The sequence below is a fragment of the Falco peregrinus genome, chromosome 17 (assembly GCF_023634155.1).
Source record: "Falco peregrinus isolate bFalPer1 chromosome 17, bFalPer1.pri, whole genome shotgun sequence".
In the NCBI taxonomy this organism is placed as follows: Eukaryota; Metazoa; Chordata; class Aves; order Falconiformes; family Falconidae; genus Falco; species Falco peregrinus.
In genome coordinates, this window is record NC_073737.1 from 936,856 (window position 1) to 951,042 (window position 14,187).

At 45.8% G+C, this 14,187-nt stretch overlaps 1 protein-coding gene across 4 annotated transcripts; it reads right to left on the reverse strand.

Annotated features, from left to right (window-relative positions):
* Window positions 1–1,104: 1,104 nt before the first annotated feature.
* ERLIN2 (ER lipid raft associated 2) lies at window positions 1,105–14,017 on the reverse strand. Of its 4 annotated transcripts, XM_055820086.1 has the most exons (11): window positions 13,843–14,013; window positions 13,662–13,743; window positions 13,299–13,345; window positions 12,755–12,816; window positions 11,747–11,872; window positions 9,746–9,819; window positions 9,266–9,324; window positions 7,909–8,000; window positions 7,474–7,563; window positions 5,142–5,221; window positions 1,105–4,005 (listed from the first exon to the last, which is right to left on the reverse strand). In XM_055820086.1, the coding sequence occupies exons 1-11, from the start codon at window positions 13,947–13,949 to the stop codon at window positions 3,796–3,798; spliced, it is 1,029 nt and encodes a 342-aa protein (XP_055676061.1). In that variant the 5' UTR covers window positions 13,950–14,013; the 3' UTR covers window positions 1,105–3,795. The 4 variants fall into 4 exon arrangements, 2 of the variants coding, with proteins under 2 accessions (XP_055676061.1, XP_055676063.1); XR_008750036.1 differs by lacking the exons at window positions 1,105–4,005; window positions 7,909–8,000 and having other exon boundaries at window positions 13,843–14,015; XR_008750037.1 differs by lacking the exons at window positions 1,105–4,005; window positions 5,142–5,221; window positions 9,746–9,819 and having other exon boundaries at window positions 7,516–7,563; window positions 13,843–14,017.
* Window positions 14,018–14,187: the final 170 nt, after the last annotated feature.

The window sequence follows — 14,187 nt, forward strand, 5'->3', positions numbered from 1 at the left end:
CGGGGGGGGCCCGGCTGTGAGGAACAAGCATGGCATCAGCAACTCTGATCGCTGCCATGGCACCCCATGGGCACCCCAGCCTCCCCTCGGTGGCAGGCCAGGGAGGATGAGGTGTCTACCGGCTGCAGAGGGAGAAGGTGTGTGGGCAGGAGCCCTCGGGCCTGCAAGGAAGGCGTCTGCAGGAACCCTTGGCTCTCATGACTGGAAAGAAAATCAGCAGCCAGCAGCCCCGTTTGTTCAGGGGCAAGCCCTGCCCATCACAACAGTACTGCAGAGCTATGCATGCTCCAAGAAAAAACACCCCTGAAATTACAAAGTCCACCACACACCCTCAGAAGTTATGTTCTTCCCACCTGCATGAAAAGCAGTCTCCCTGGGGTACAAATTTAAATTCTTTCAGAAAAAAACTTCATAAAACCAGGGCAGGCGACACCACTTGTTCTGCACGCCCGGTTGGAGCATTGAGGGCTGAGACAGGCAGCGGCAGCCACGCAGCTGGAGACGGCGCGGGAGGCCCCAGTGCCGTGGGGCCACGGACAATGCCAGTCTTTATCACAGCAAGTCAGATGGAAAGAATGGGAAACTGCCAGCTGGAACCCATTAACTAAAATATTTGTCTTAATGTGCAGAACTTACTCTTCCCTCCCCATATTCTGAGCAATGACAGTATTTACACAGCTGTTTTAAAATACCCAGAAGGTTCTTGCCCTTTGTCTGGTAAAACATGACAATGATTTTCTGCAAACTTTACCAAATCCTAGATATTTGCCACTGAAGTTTTGTTATCTATTTTTCACCAATGCGGTTAGCAAAGTGGGGCTGAAAGACGCTAGCGGCATTCCTCAGCTGGCTGCCCAGCCGACATGGGACACGTCTGCCCCTCTTCTGCCGAAGCTCCACTTTCCTCTCTCCTGCTCAGTGGAAAGGGAAAAACTGTGCAGCAGCACAGGCACGTCTCTGCCAGCACAGCACCGAGACGGCACTCCACAGCTCCACACTCTCCCACTGGAGCAGCGGCAGCCTTGATGTTACCCCTCATAAAACTTCCCCTGCAAATATATCTACACACTGTGTTAAAGGTCATCCATGAAAAAAAGACTGATATTAAAATTGAAGGCCATTTTATTGTCATAGCAAATACCAAAATAAAAAGGCTTTTAATTCAATACATGAGAAGATCAAAGACTGTACTGGTAAAGCATTACCATGCTCCTGCCAGCAATTCTCAGGTATCAGCAATGCCACAAACCTGTATTTTCTTTGTTATACAGACTGGGTTTAAAATTCAGATCTTCATTTCAAGATTTCAGATTATGGAAATAGGACAAAATGTCAAAGAGATGGAATAAAAATTTGCTGTAGTGACAGATCTACCCTACAAACTTAAGGAAATTATACATACAATGTAGAAACCTGAAAGAACGTGCAACAGTGGATTTTGACTTAGTGAGAACTGGTAAGATTTCAACTTGTTTTTGCTTTTTACCCTTATTACAATTTAATTACAATTTAACTAAATTACAAGAATAACTTAGCAGTAATGTTTTCAATTGAAAAAAATAATCAAGACCTACTTATTCCAAACTATTGTCTTACTCTGAAGTCATACAAAAACATGCTTTATAATACCACTTTGGCTTATTTGCATCTGTTCGTTAGTGAAACACACTCATGTAAAACGTAGGTTTTAGTTACTAATGGAAGCCTAACATGAATGTAGAGCAATCCCAAATGGGATCATCCTCAAAGGTTTATGTACTGTTACCTCCATGCTAAGTTTCTGCTATTCCCTGTTCATAATCTTCCTGCAGAGACCTATTTATAAAAGTTAGTAATATTACAGCCTACCTATTGATGCAATTTTTTGACTGCTGTGCTGTCTAATATAGTACATAGATCTGGAGGTGGAACTTCCCTTAGCTCGTATTTTCCAACAAATACAAAGATGACACACAGGAGATGGGACTTTTCTCCAGCAGAAACTGATGCATATCTTTTATTTTGCATTTTCAAGTATCAATAGTCACTCACCTAACAGGGAAAAGAAAAGTGAAGTGAAAATACTGGGACTGGCAGCCGAAATTCATCAGAGTTCTATCTTAGTGTGATCACTTTATTACAAAGACTAATGCATATTTAAAAAACTGAAGAGTGAAACCAAGTGTAGTAGGTAGCAAGCATTTGGGGCATAAGATTGTAAATGCAATAGGCTGGTCTCTGACAACTAAGCAGTTACACTCACATCATCTCATATTAGTGTGTTGGCCACAAATTATAACAGCAATTAATAAACAGGCTCTCCTGCCAAGTGGCAGATGGATTAGGGAGAGGAAAAAAAATAATGTTCTCTCTAGGCCAGAACTTTTGTCTTTAACACTCAAGTTTTGCATGTGTGAAAACAAAACCCTATTACCTCTTTGCATCTGGTACGTGAAGAATTAATCTGTTTTCTGAAGTGAAAAGGTACATTATATAGCATTGAGCAAAAAAAGGGAAAATTTATCTTTGACAGTTCAAAGAGAAGAGGTTCTTTTCTTTGCCCTGTGACTTTTCAGTGTGATGTTTTGTGTCCTTTGCTACTAGTCTATCTTCCTTTCACAAGGTCTGTTCAGAAAAAAAACCCAAAGCCAACAGTAACTGGGTTCCATTCATTTCAGTTTACCTGCATGTCCTCTTCCTAATAAGACACTGTAAACACTGACATCCAGTTGGCCTTGCAGAGAGGCAGATAACATACTGTAATGACCGCAGGGACTAGTCATTCGAGAAGTTATTCACCAGCAAGGCTTTTTGCAAAGTCAGGCTCCCTGAGACAAAAATTCTTTTCTCCCTAGCTTTTCTAACTATGACAAGTACCGTGCTTGCAGTCTGGTTTCACTGAAAATCAAGTCCAGTTATCCACTAGCAAGACACTGCCTCCATTGGCATGCCTACACCTCTTGCCTAGCAGCTAAATTGCTGGAAAAAGCCTCAAAATTCAGACTCCCCCTTTGCCCTCCCCAAATATGACAAATGGAAAACAAACCAGTGTTAAGACAGAAAATGAACAGTCTGGGTCACTACCTGCGTGACATGTGGTCTAAGGCTTAAATCCCCCCACAGAAACTAGGTAACCTGAAGGATTTCAGCTGAAATTTTTAACTTGCTGTGCACATGGTCACAGCTGCCCTACCAAGGCAAAACACATCAGCTCACACCTCAGTAAAAGGTGATTTTGTGCACTTGCTACATCTTGCACTCAAGACAGACCTGGAGCACAGACACAGGCCATTAGATTATCCCAGTTCACCACACAACTGGCAGTAACCTACCACTTGGACAAGGTCCGGGCCTTCAAGCAGACACGTGTAGTGTACAAAAGTCTAGCACCTTTTTCGAAAAGGGGTTTGAAATAAAGTACTTGAAATTTCCAAAAAGAAAAAAAAAAACAAAACAAGAAGTTGTAGCAGCAATTCCCCTCCCTCCAAAGCCTCAAAAATTGTTAACTTACAGCTGCTATGAACCACCCCAATGCAAGGTTAAGTACCCATCTAAGCTGGCTGCACAACAGAGTCTAGCTGGTCTATGTGTCCAAGAGCAGGGAGAAGTGCATCTAGAGGACACACCTGGAACTGGCTGCTTAGAAGTTACCAGAAAACACACCCCATAAATACCAAAGTCTTTGTGTCTAATTGTCATACAAAAGAATGAAAGGATTAAGTCTGATTCCTCTTTCAGTACAGGAAAGGGGGAAAACAAAAAGGAACTTCCCAGTTCATGTCTCTTTTGATATAAAATGAATAGAAATCTTTCTTTTCAGTTGGTATTATGAAGTAGTTTTGTGTCCTCACTGGTTCCTGCCCCATCCTCTTCTTGGATTCCTTCTGCCAGTCCCTCTGCAAATTTGGTCTGGCTTCCTGCATAGTCCATGAACATGTTGGGAATATCTTTACCAAAATATATCTTGCTGTTCGCTGCGATAGCCTTGTATTTCATCAGCTGCAAGTACTCAGGAGTTAACTTCAGCTGCACAAAAAGAAAACTGATCACCAACAGCTCATATTCAGTTAAAAGCAAATTTCTGTCATCAGCATACAAGGTATCTACTTTTCCACAACACTACCAGGCATGCTCATCCTCTCTTCAGCTGAAAAGATGGAGTGCCCAGAAGAAGGCTCTCCTTCAGCATGTCTAAGTGAAGCTCTAAATCCAACGACTAAATGGCAAAATGCAAAAGTGATGGAAGCAGCTGGGGAAATGTTCAATCCAAACGTACCAGAGATGGAGATGCTTGAAAGCACATAACTCACTGAAAGCCCTTGCAATGCAAGCTACTGGAAAGAAAAATACAATTGGCTTTTTTCCAGGGAGTAGATTGACGAGTCTGTTTCGGAGAGCAGAGCTCATTTGTTCAGGATAATGACATTATAACAGAGAGGATAGAATAACTGGGACAAAACTTGTGCACAAACATCCCAGACCTCTGTCCATTCTCACTGACCCTTACAAAGCAGAAAGTCTTCCTGCTGGGATGTCCTGGGAACTTGCTGTAGGCAGTAACGAGCCTGGCAGTTCTACCCATATAATTCCTCTGTTCCCAGGTGTTTGTTTTTTTGGGGTTTGTTTTTTTTGGGTTTTTTTTTTTTTTTTTTTTTTACTTTTTCTTTTTTAGTACCAAGGCTTTATTAGTTTGGTGTATAAGATCAGCTCCACTTCTTCTTTACCTGAATGCTTGTTTACTCTAAGCCTGCCTGTCACTCTAGAGATGTCCCTGCTTTGATTGCTTGCCAGATTGCAGCTTGGGATGAATCAACATGTCTGATTACAACAGCGTGAAAGGGCAACACTGAAACTGATATTTTATCTACAGAGGGAGCCATGGCCCCGTTAGCATCTAGCAGAGCTGTCTCCAGAGATGACCAGGTATTTCATGTATCCTGACAAATTCATCTGTCCAGAGAAGAAAATGAATTTGCAAATAAGGATCCAATTGTTTCAGTCTCAATGAAAACTCTTCTGAGGAGATGGCTTTGTTTTGCTTTTTGACTTAATGAGACACAACAAGCAAACAATAAACACAGACTGCTCTTTTGCTGAGTATTTCTATACAGCCTAACCTCATGAGCTCTGCTTCAAGGCACAGCGTAAGGAAATAACAATACCTTGTTAGCCTCAGCTACTTTCATAGCAGTGTAGCATTCAGCATCAGCTCTTGCCTTCTCTCTCGCAAGAAATGCAGCATCTGGAAGAGAACACATGCTCTCATATTCAGGTTTTTATTTCCAGCCATGTTAGCACCATTTGCAGCTGGAAACTTTTTAAAGTGGCCAGTACCACATCTAAACTGTACAGGATACAACAAGGGGAAGAGGGAACAAAATGGGATCTCAGTTTACATCTAAAACGCTGCAGGATGATAGCATTAAATAAGTAAATTGCATCTGCAACTGAAGACCTCAAAGCATTTTACGAACATAAGGTTTTTATTACCGCCCCTGTCACGCAGGCCGAGAACACTCTTTCTTCTCTAGCCAGCCACTAACGCTAGTGCTGAAAACACAGCAACTGTTCCACTGCAGAAATGGTATTTACCCACGACATTTGCACAAGACTCCAAGAACAGCAGAGCAGACTGCTCTACAGATGAAGTCTGGGACTGTGAATGCAATTCCCCAGATGGGATTTTTGTCTGGGATACTGAGGTTAAGATTCTGGCATGTAGAGGCAGGCGATTTTAACCTTTACAGGCTCTGCCCCTTGGACAGATGTTGGAGAGATGTTTCTCTACAATATCTACAATTGCGTAAAGGGTCTGATCCTACAAGATACTGAAATTCCTCCACTGACTCCTAGCAGAGACATTTAAGGGAAGAAGCACTTCCCCTTTCTGCACTGCACTCCTTTTGTTTTCTTCTGATCGACATCCGGCCACCATGTTAAGGCTAAGACGAGTGTATTCCAGCTGGTTCAATGTGATCTCTTGACATTCCTTCTACGACAGGAGCCACATGATTGTAATACATGCCAGTCTGGATTTGAGTTGCACAGCTGGATAAACCATTTGTTTACCTATACTAACAGGGAGCCCTGTGAGCTGCTACACTTAAAAATCATGTAAGCAATTGGATGGTTTGGCTCACGACTTTCTCTTTTTTTGACTAAAAGGAGTGGTTCCAGTCAGAGACACTGGAAAGAATGAGGGAGACAGGAATCCTCTGCCACTGCAGAGTTGAACTGAAGGCCTGACACCCGGTGACACACATTTATAAGAAATAAAAACCATTGTACTTCTGTGGAGAACTTCTTAATGAGAACCTGCTGATCTGTAAAATGCTTAATTGGCTCCTCAGTGGCCTTCTGCAAAGCTTGACAGGGCCTATAATGAATGTAATTGAAAATAAGGGCTTGCCACTCTGAGCAGGAAATGCAGACCCCTTTTCATGTCCTGGAATTTCCTTGACAAAGCATTGTATCAGACGGGTGAAGGGATATCTCCTTAACAGTATAACCTCCTAGAAAGATCACCTTGAGAAAGAGTTTTAAGAGGCGCAGCCTGCAAAGAAACATTGCTATTCCTGCCTCTGGTCAATCCTAGTTCCTAAAAGTAGTTAGCTGCAAAACTAAAGGAGGATGAAAAAGCAAAAATGCAAACTAAACAGATATTACAGATTTATCAGCTAAAACAAAAGACTACTTTTCCAAAAGAAGCATCTCCCCCTCCCCTTCTCTCAACCTTTAGGAGCTGGAAGCTATATAAGACCCCTGCTGCTGCATTCTGTAATAGCCAGACTTTGTTTTCTAAATATTTCACACTACACAAAGAACTAAAGCTAAATTTGCGTACCTCTTCTTCCCTCCAAGAAAGAGACAGGTTCTAGAAGAATCTTAAGCCAGAAAAGAATAGAAAGCTTCTACAAACCTACCCTACTGCAGATAACTGGGAGATGCGGCTGTCCCCACAAGACCGGACAGTAGTATTTTAGGATGCTTCCACTTCTCTTGTGAGAGTCTGCAGCCATTATCCAAAACCTGACACGACCTCTTTTAGGAGGACACCAGCCTGCCATTCCCTTCCAGCACACTCGTGACAGCTATACTTCCTGCACTTTGGTTATATGAAGAATCACCTAAGAATCTGGAGTCAAGCTTCACTAACTGTGTCATTGCCCCAGTACCCTGAATGCCTTCTGCTATCCCGACTGATCTACCCCCCTGAAAACCTCACTGCAAAATAGGCTGCGAACACGTTGGGAGAATCTGTGTATTGAGACACATTTATTCAGAACTCAATGCATTACCATAAGGTACCACAAACACGGGCTAAAATGAAAGACTTCAGACCAGTAACTTCACCCCTGTGAATGTCAGCTTGGATTGAAGAACACAGTCAATATACACACTTTAAAAACGACTTAACTCCATGGTGAACTGCTTCAGGACTTTCAGATAAAATTCAACACAGAACATTTACTTACTGGAAAGCTCACCACTCACCTTCGATCTCTGAAATTCGCTTCTCTGTTTCCTTTTCCATCACTTTCTGTCCGTAAGTTATTTCAGCAACTTGTGCTATTTTCTCTGCCTCTGAAACGAAAAAGAACACATTCACATTGTCATCACGTAGTCTTTCTAATGCCAGAAGCAGCTTCACCCATGAATGTCCTCACCACCCCCTTCTGGTGAAAACAATCGTGGGAAGAATTTTCAGCCCTCAGAAGGCATCAGTCTACGTTTGTAAGCAAAGCTGGAATCCACTTGAAAAACTCTTCTGAGTTTTTTTGGAAGAGTTTCAGATCAGCTGCAAACATATGCAGCAGAGAGATCACCCAAAACTGAACCAGGAGCATCTCTCCCTGGTGCCTGGGTTCCTTTTGCTGCCTACCCCACCACGCTCTGCTAGTTACTGCCTTCAAGCAAAGATATACAGACCGATGAGAGCTTTCTTCCTTTCTGTCTCCGCTTCCTTCTCCACCACCTTCTGCTTCTGTGCTGCAATCAGCAGCTTTGTCTTCTCACTCTCCCTAGTAAGCCAGAAGAAGCCAGTTACAAAACATGAGCTTACTGAAGTGGTGTGGTCTACCACACCTCCAGGATGAGCCGCTGGCTCAGTCCTCCTTCCAGCATGTCTTTAGGGCAGGCAGCAATCAGGAAAGTGAGTGCACATACCTGCACACACAGAGCTTTTTTTTCTAAACCAAAGCATCTTTTCCTCCCCTCCATAGCAGGAAGACTTTTCAAGCCAGCGTGAAACACTACCTCCTACTCTCTGCAGGCTGCCATGCTGCCTTCTACAAGAGGCAGGTCACAGACCATACACATCTGTAAGTTTTCTGGGCTACTGTTAATGAAGATATTATTTAAACAAAGTAAGACATGAAAATCCTCTAAAAGCCTTGCCCTCACAGCTATTCTTCTTCATTTGGAAGTATACAGCTTTGAAATCATCCTTCATTCAAACGGCTCAGTACATTTTACATGCTAAAGCCTTTTCTATCTTACTGTTTTGTATATACGCTAGTAAGTTTTAAAAGTGTGTGTATAAATAAAATACTCTGCTCCTGATCCCAATTAGGGAAGAGAGATTAGAGTCAAAACCAAGTCTCTCTCAACACATGTCCTGTTGTATTTATGGCAACAGGCTGATTTGGGATTCTGCCTACCATGACCATACCACACGTGGCTTATCACGATACCTAAAGGTCATATGAAATGCTAGGGAAGCAAAATGGACGAGAAGGATCTTACTCTGACCTACGCAGGCTCTGTCGGCAGAGTGCTCAGAGAACATAAGCGATTCTGAATGATCAAGTGCAGGAGAAGGCAGCTGCTGGCTCAGAGCATTGAAAAGGGACCAGTATGTCAAGTGCTATTAAAGAAAGTTATTTCAAAGCTTTGCAAGTCTTCAGCCTGTTGAATCAACAGTTTCTCCATCCTAGTCAAACAACAGGATTAGCAGTGGAATCCATCCACCTGCCACTCACTCACACGCACTGGGAGGCCTCTTTAAAACAGGGCCAGTGTCAAGCGCAAGGAGCCCCTTGGGCAAATAATTTCTGTGTTCAAAATGGAGAAATACCTTCTAACTCAGCAGTGACCTGCCTGCTACTTACAGTGACAGACATGTGCTCATCTGCTGCAGCCTCACCAGACCCTTTTTGAACAGCAGCACGAGGCTGAGAGCAGGCCTGGCAGAGGGCACTCTGATCACTGCATGCTGTGAAAACACATTAATCTGGATGACCGATTCTTTTTTGGTAACACAAAGGTGCAAGTCTCAGGCACTTACATGAGCTCATAATTCCTCCGGATTGTTTCAGGGATGTTTGGCTTTGTAACTCGAACTGCCTGGAAAGAAAGACCGAAGAAAACATAGGCAAGCAGCCAACAATCAAAAGCCAAATGGCCCCCGAGGCGGCAGAGGACGGGGGAGCTAACACTAAGGGCATGCTCTGCCACACAAAGCTTTCACATGCTGCAGAAATTGTGACAAGGTCCAAACTCCACAGAGCAAAGGTAGGACTGAATGATCTCCTGACATGGCAGATTATAACCTGGGTAAACCAGTACCCAGAATAACACCAAAAGAAAACCAACACATCAAAGCTAAGAGGAGATGGAAAGGATACTGTTCTCGTTCCTCAAGTTAAACAAAGTTTGTACTGTAAAGACATTTTCTAAACAAGTTTCACAGCTTCCTATTTCCTTTTAGCCCTTACCCCTCCTTATGATCTGCACCTTAGATATCTTGAAGTGGAATCCTGATTACCTGTATAATTAATCCAGGGGCCATGGTAGTTAGGTCTTGCTGCAAGGCCAGTTTAAGGTTTTCATCAATCTGATCTGATTAGGGGTGGGGGAAAAAAGAAAAAAAAAAGGTAACTAAAAAGCCCACAAGGCAGCTTGCTGTCAACACATACAGAATTAGCTGGAATGGCTCAGATTTCTTATTCCTGGGAAGTCAAACCTAAGTTTGATGTAGAAGTGCTGGGCTGAGAAAAACCATCCCTGACTCCAAGGCAGGTTCCCATCTCTCTCAGCATGTCAAGCAGCACTGGCCAGCCCCAAACACTTGGGACAAACTGTAGGAACATGACAGCTATGAAATGAAACTCTTTTCCATGAGCTGCAGTTTGGAATCTTTCCGAGCCAGAAGCAGCATCTTTACGATAAAGAATCTGTGCTCTAACCCACTTCCCCCATTGATATCTTCACAACTAGATCGTGAAGTAACATGGTCCAGCTAAATCGTGACTGATTAGGAGCTGCATGTGTGCCAGCAGGAGACAAAGAAAATGGCAAGGCAGAAATGTGAAATGGCTGCAGTAGTTATTGTAATAGGCTGCAAAACACTCATCAGTAATGTCTCTTTGGCTCAATGGATAACAGTTAACTCCAGTGTAGCTAAGAAATTTCAAAAGGAAATACAACCCAAAACCCCGTTTCAGTGAAAAGCTCTAAGGATAGTAGTTTTTCCAGTTGGGGCCTGCTGAGAAGTGCAAAGGGAAAATAAAAATGTAACAGCCTTGAAAGTGATCACATTGCACTCCTTGATTATTTGCTTTGGTCCCAGTTTAGCTATCTGGAACTCACCCTCATAATGAAGTTCAGCCAGGAGTTTAGGAAACAGCTGTTATCAGTTTCCTGCACCTGCTTGCAGATGTGGGGGCAGAGAATGACATAAGTCTGCTCGAAATGGGCTGTGCCAGAACTCCTGAGCCAGAAAACATTCAGCTCAAAGAGTTACACGGGAGTTTATACAAGTTCCTTCTGTGCAAATCAGTTGCTTTGAGTCCATTTCAAGCAGTTGTCGTCAGCAGCTGCTGACATCTGGAGACTCCATCGGCAAAGAACCCGTACAGCCGCCAGCAGTCCCATAAAGGAACTGGAGGCGAAGCGAGCCCCAGTTCTGCATCTTGTGCAGAGGCATCTCAGAAAGCAGAAAGCCAGGCTCCTTGGGAAGCCCTGTTTGAACAGAAAACAGGAGTTTGCAAATGCCCTGTGTTCTTTCAGGCACAAATCCTGTCCATTTGGGGTCCAAAACTATTCACAGTGACACCTTGCCCACAGTCAGCACTGCTGTAGTGCTGAAATGCTGGAAAGGATTTCTTGTCAGTCCAAAGCCATAAACAAAACACTCAGCACTGGCAGCAGCTGTTTCTACCAAGAAACCGCAACTTTTCTTCAGACTCTTTCACAATATGCTCTCCCAGCACATGCGCTCCCTGATTTCCCAGCAGCCTGCAGCAAGGGAGGGGAGGTCAGCGGGCCCTTGCCAAGAGCCCTGTTTTCCAGCACTCACTCACAGTGTCTGGGCACTGCAGCCATGTGCATGACACAAAGCTAATCAAACCCACAGGCCAGGGAGTGCTTGCTCATACTTTTTGTAACAGCAAAGAGCAGAAGACTGGCTTTCCCATCTGGACTAGCAAACCCTGTGACTGATTGAACAAGTCACATTTGCTAAACACACAAATAACGCTGCAGAATTACTGGTCCCTTCCCTAAAGCCCTCCGGTACTACTGTCAGGTTTGGATTTTTTTTTTTGTTACAACATACTGAAGCACTGAGCACCGAAAGATAACAAGGAGTAAATGATGGCAGCTGGTTAACAATCCCGATTCCAAACAGAGGAGGCGCTGGATTAATAGGTAAAAAGTCCATCAGTTGCGGGTAGCAAGTTCTGCATCAACAGACCATGCAAATGACCACCAGAAATATCACTCAAGGAGCCATCAATCCAACACTGAAAGGCTGGGGGCAGCTCACCAAACAGCTCGATGTAGACCTCCTGCAGCGTGTGGACACTGCAGAACTGGTTCAGCTCATGGTGAATCTTGTTGAAGATGAGAGCTTTGTCATAGTCAGCGGTGTAGTTCTTCACTATGTCATATACTAAAAAAGAAGAAACGACTGTCAAGGGCTGGGATGGAGGGATGCCTCAGGCTGGGCTGAGCACTTGCAGTGAAAACCTCATGGCTCAGTCACAGCAGCAAGAGCTGCAGCGCCAGTCTCACATGAGGAACACACCCACAAGAGAAGCCTGCGCCACAAACAAATACTTCATTCAGGAAAGTTGTATTTATCGCTAACATTTCATAACACACTAACCAATGTCCTGTCACATGCTTTGTAAACGGGACATCTAACTGCTAACAGCCCTCTCTGTGCTATCTGCAAGCATGCAATGGGCTGTGTCTAAGCTGCAGAATACAGAATGTGTGGTCTAACACGCGACAAGGGAAGGGCATCCTGCAGTTGGCATAAAACAGAGGTCTCAACGCAGACCACTGATGAGCCAGGCAGTTACACCACACCTGTAACCCACAGGATGTTAAAAACCATAGAATTTAAAAAAAAAAAAGGCTGCACGAGTCATTCTCCTTGGGCTTTCAGAGGCAGCCTTCTACTCGCAGAAGCCTCATCTCCCCTACCTTTTGTACACCTTGTTATTCAAATCAGCAGTTCTTCACTGAAGCATACAGCCCAGCGGGGCTGTAATCATACAAATAATAAAAGTGATGGCTGATATTCAGGTATTGGTGAAGCAATTAGCAGCACAGAAAAAGTATGTGCAAGAAATAATACACACATAAACCGTCTGGGAGAGCTGGTTTAAAGCTTATGCCCAGGAAGTATGAGGTTTTACAAGGTACACAGGGGAATACCTGTGGTACACTTCAGCTCCAAATAAGAGCACAACCTTCTTCACCTCATGTCATGCTATCAGGAGCACAAACAATTCTGGGTGGCAGGATTCGCAGAGGTAGCACTCACCTGCACTCTGGATGAGGAAATTCACCACCTCAATTCTGTCGAAGTAAATCATCACTCCACCACTGCAAAAGGAAAAAAAAGGTATAAAGATGAAGTTTGCTAGAAGCCAAGTGCTCTGCCTGTGCAGCTCTGAGTGGAGGACACTCCCCTCTAGTGGGCTGAGCGCAGCCAGCCGTGCAGCACTGCTGCAGCACTCTGGCAAACCCCCAACACCCCACTCCTTGCACCAGGCTCCTGGTTTCAATTACATGTGTCTCCAGAAAGGGGATCGTGAAATGCAGGCCCAGGCTTGGAAAACTCAGTGCAGACCCTGAAGATGGCTGCACATAAACCATCCCAGCAGGGCTCATCCTCATCACCTTGGGCGACGAATTACAGAGCCTTCCACAGACTTCAGTTAGGGTGGTGGGAAATCCAGTCCATGAAAACAAATCTACACGTTTTAAAGCATACTGGAACAATCAGTGGGGGAAAAAAGGGAAAGGAGCCGAAGGTTTCCACAAAAAGTGAAGGACTGCAGGGGGGTAACTGCTGGACATCTCACCTGGTACCACAAGGAACGTTTTTCACCTCATCTGTCTGCAGCGTGGTCTGAAGAGAGATTTAAGAAAGAGGCTTAAGAGACAGGATTTCCCCTGCACAAATCCTACTTGCTCACAAGCGTATGAAAAAGCTGCAGGGTTTTGCCCGCATCTCCCCCTAGCACCTCTCGGGGGAAACGCTGAAAGCCAGAGCCGAACCCGCCCCACGCAAACCAGCGAGACACACCCCGAGCCACCTCCCCCGGCCCCGCCGCCCGGCCCCCCGCCGGCCCGGCCCCGGCCCGTACCACAGCGGCGGGGCCCCCCGAGCCCGGCGCACCCCCGCGGCAGGGCCCCGTGCCCGGCGAGCAGCGCCCCAGCAGCACCTGCACTGACTTGTAGGACGTGATGAAGGGCAGCATGAGGTGGAAGCCGGGCCCGCTGGTGGAGGTCAGCAACGCCCCGCCGCTGCGGAAGGAAGGAGGGAGGGAAACAGAGGGCCGTGAGAGGCAGCCTGCGCGGGGCCCGGCCCGTCGCGGCGCTAGGGGGCCGCGGGGCCCGCCTCACCGGTAGTAGACGCCGATGTGCCCCTCCTCGATCTTGTGGATGGCCGAGAGGAAGGCGGCGGCGAGGAAGCTGAGGGAGAGCGCCGCGATGGCGCCCAGCTGGGCCATGCCCTGCGCTCGGCAGCGGCGGCGGCCCGCTCAGCCGCCCCAGCCCGGCGCCGCCCTGACGTCATCGCAGCGCGACGGCTGCTTCCGGCGCGGCGGCGCCCCGCCAGGGGGCGGTGGAGGCGCGGGAGTAGCGCGACCGCCGGTTCGAGACCCGCCCGCGGGAGCTCGGCCCTGCGCGGACCCCAGCTCACGCGTGGGGGCCGCCGCAGGACCCCCCACAGCACGTGGGCTCGGGCCC

Bases quoted from the DNA above. Each gene is read 5' to 3' on its own strand.
- ERLIN2 (XM_055820086.1), bottom strand. From the start codon at position 13,949: ATGGCCCAGCTGGGCGCCATCGCGGCGCTCTCCCTCAGCTTCCTCGCC. The intron at 13,744-13,842 runs GTGAGGCGGGCC...TTCCTTCCGCAG, and splicing joins CACATCGGCGTCTACTACCG to CGGCGGGGCGTTGCTGACCT. The intron at 12,817-13,298 runs GTGAGATGTCCA...TTCCTTTTGCAG, and splicing joins AACGTTCCTTGTGGTACCAG to TGGTGGAGTGATGATTTACT.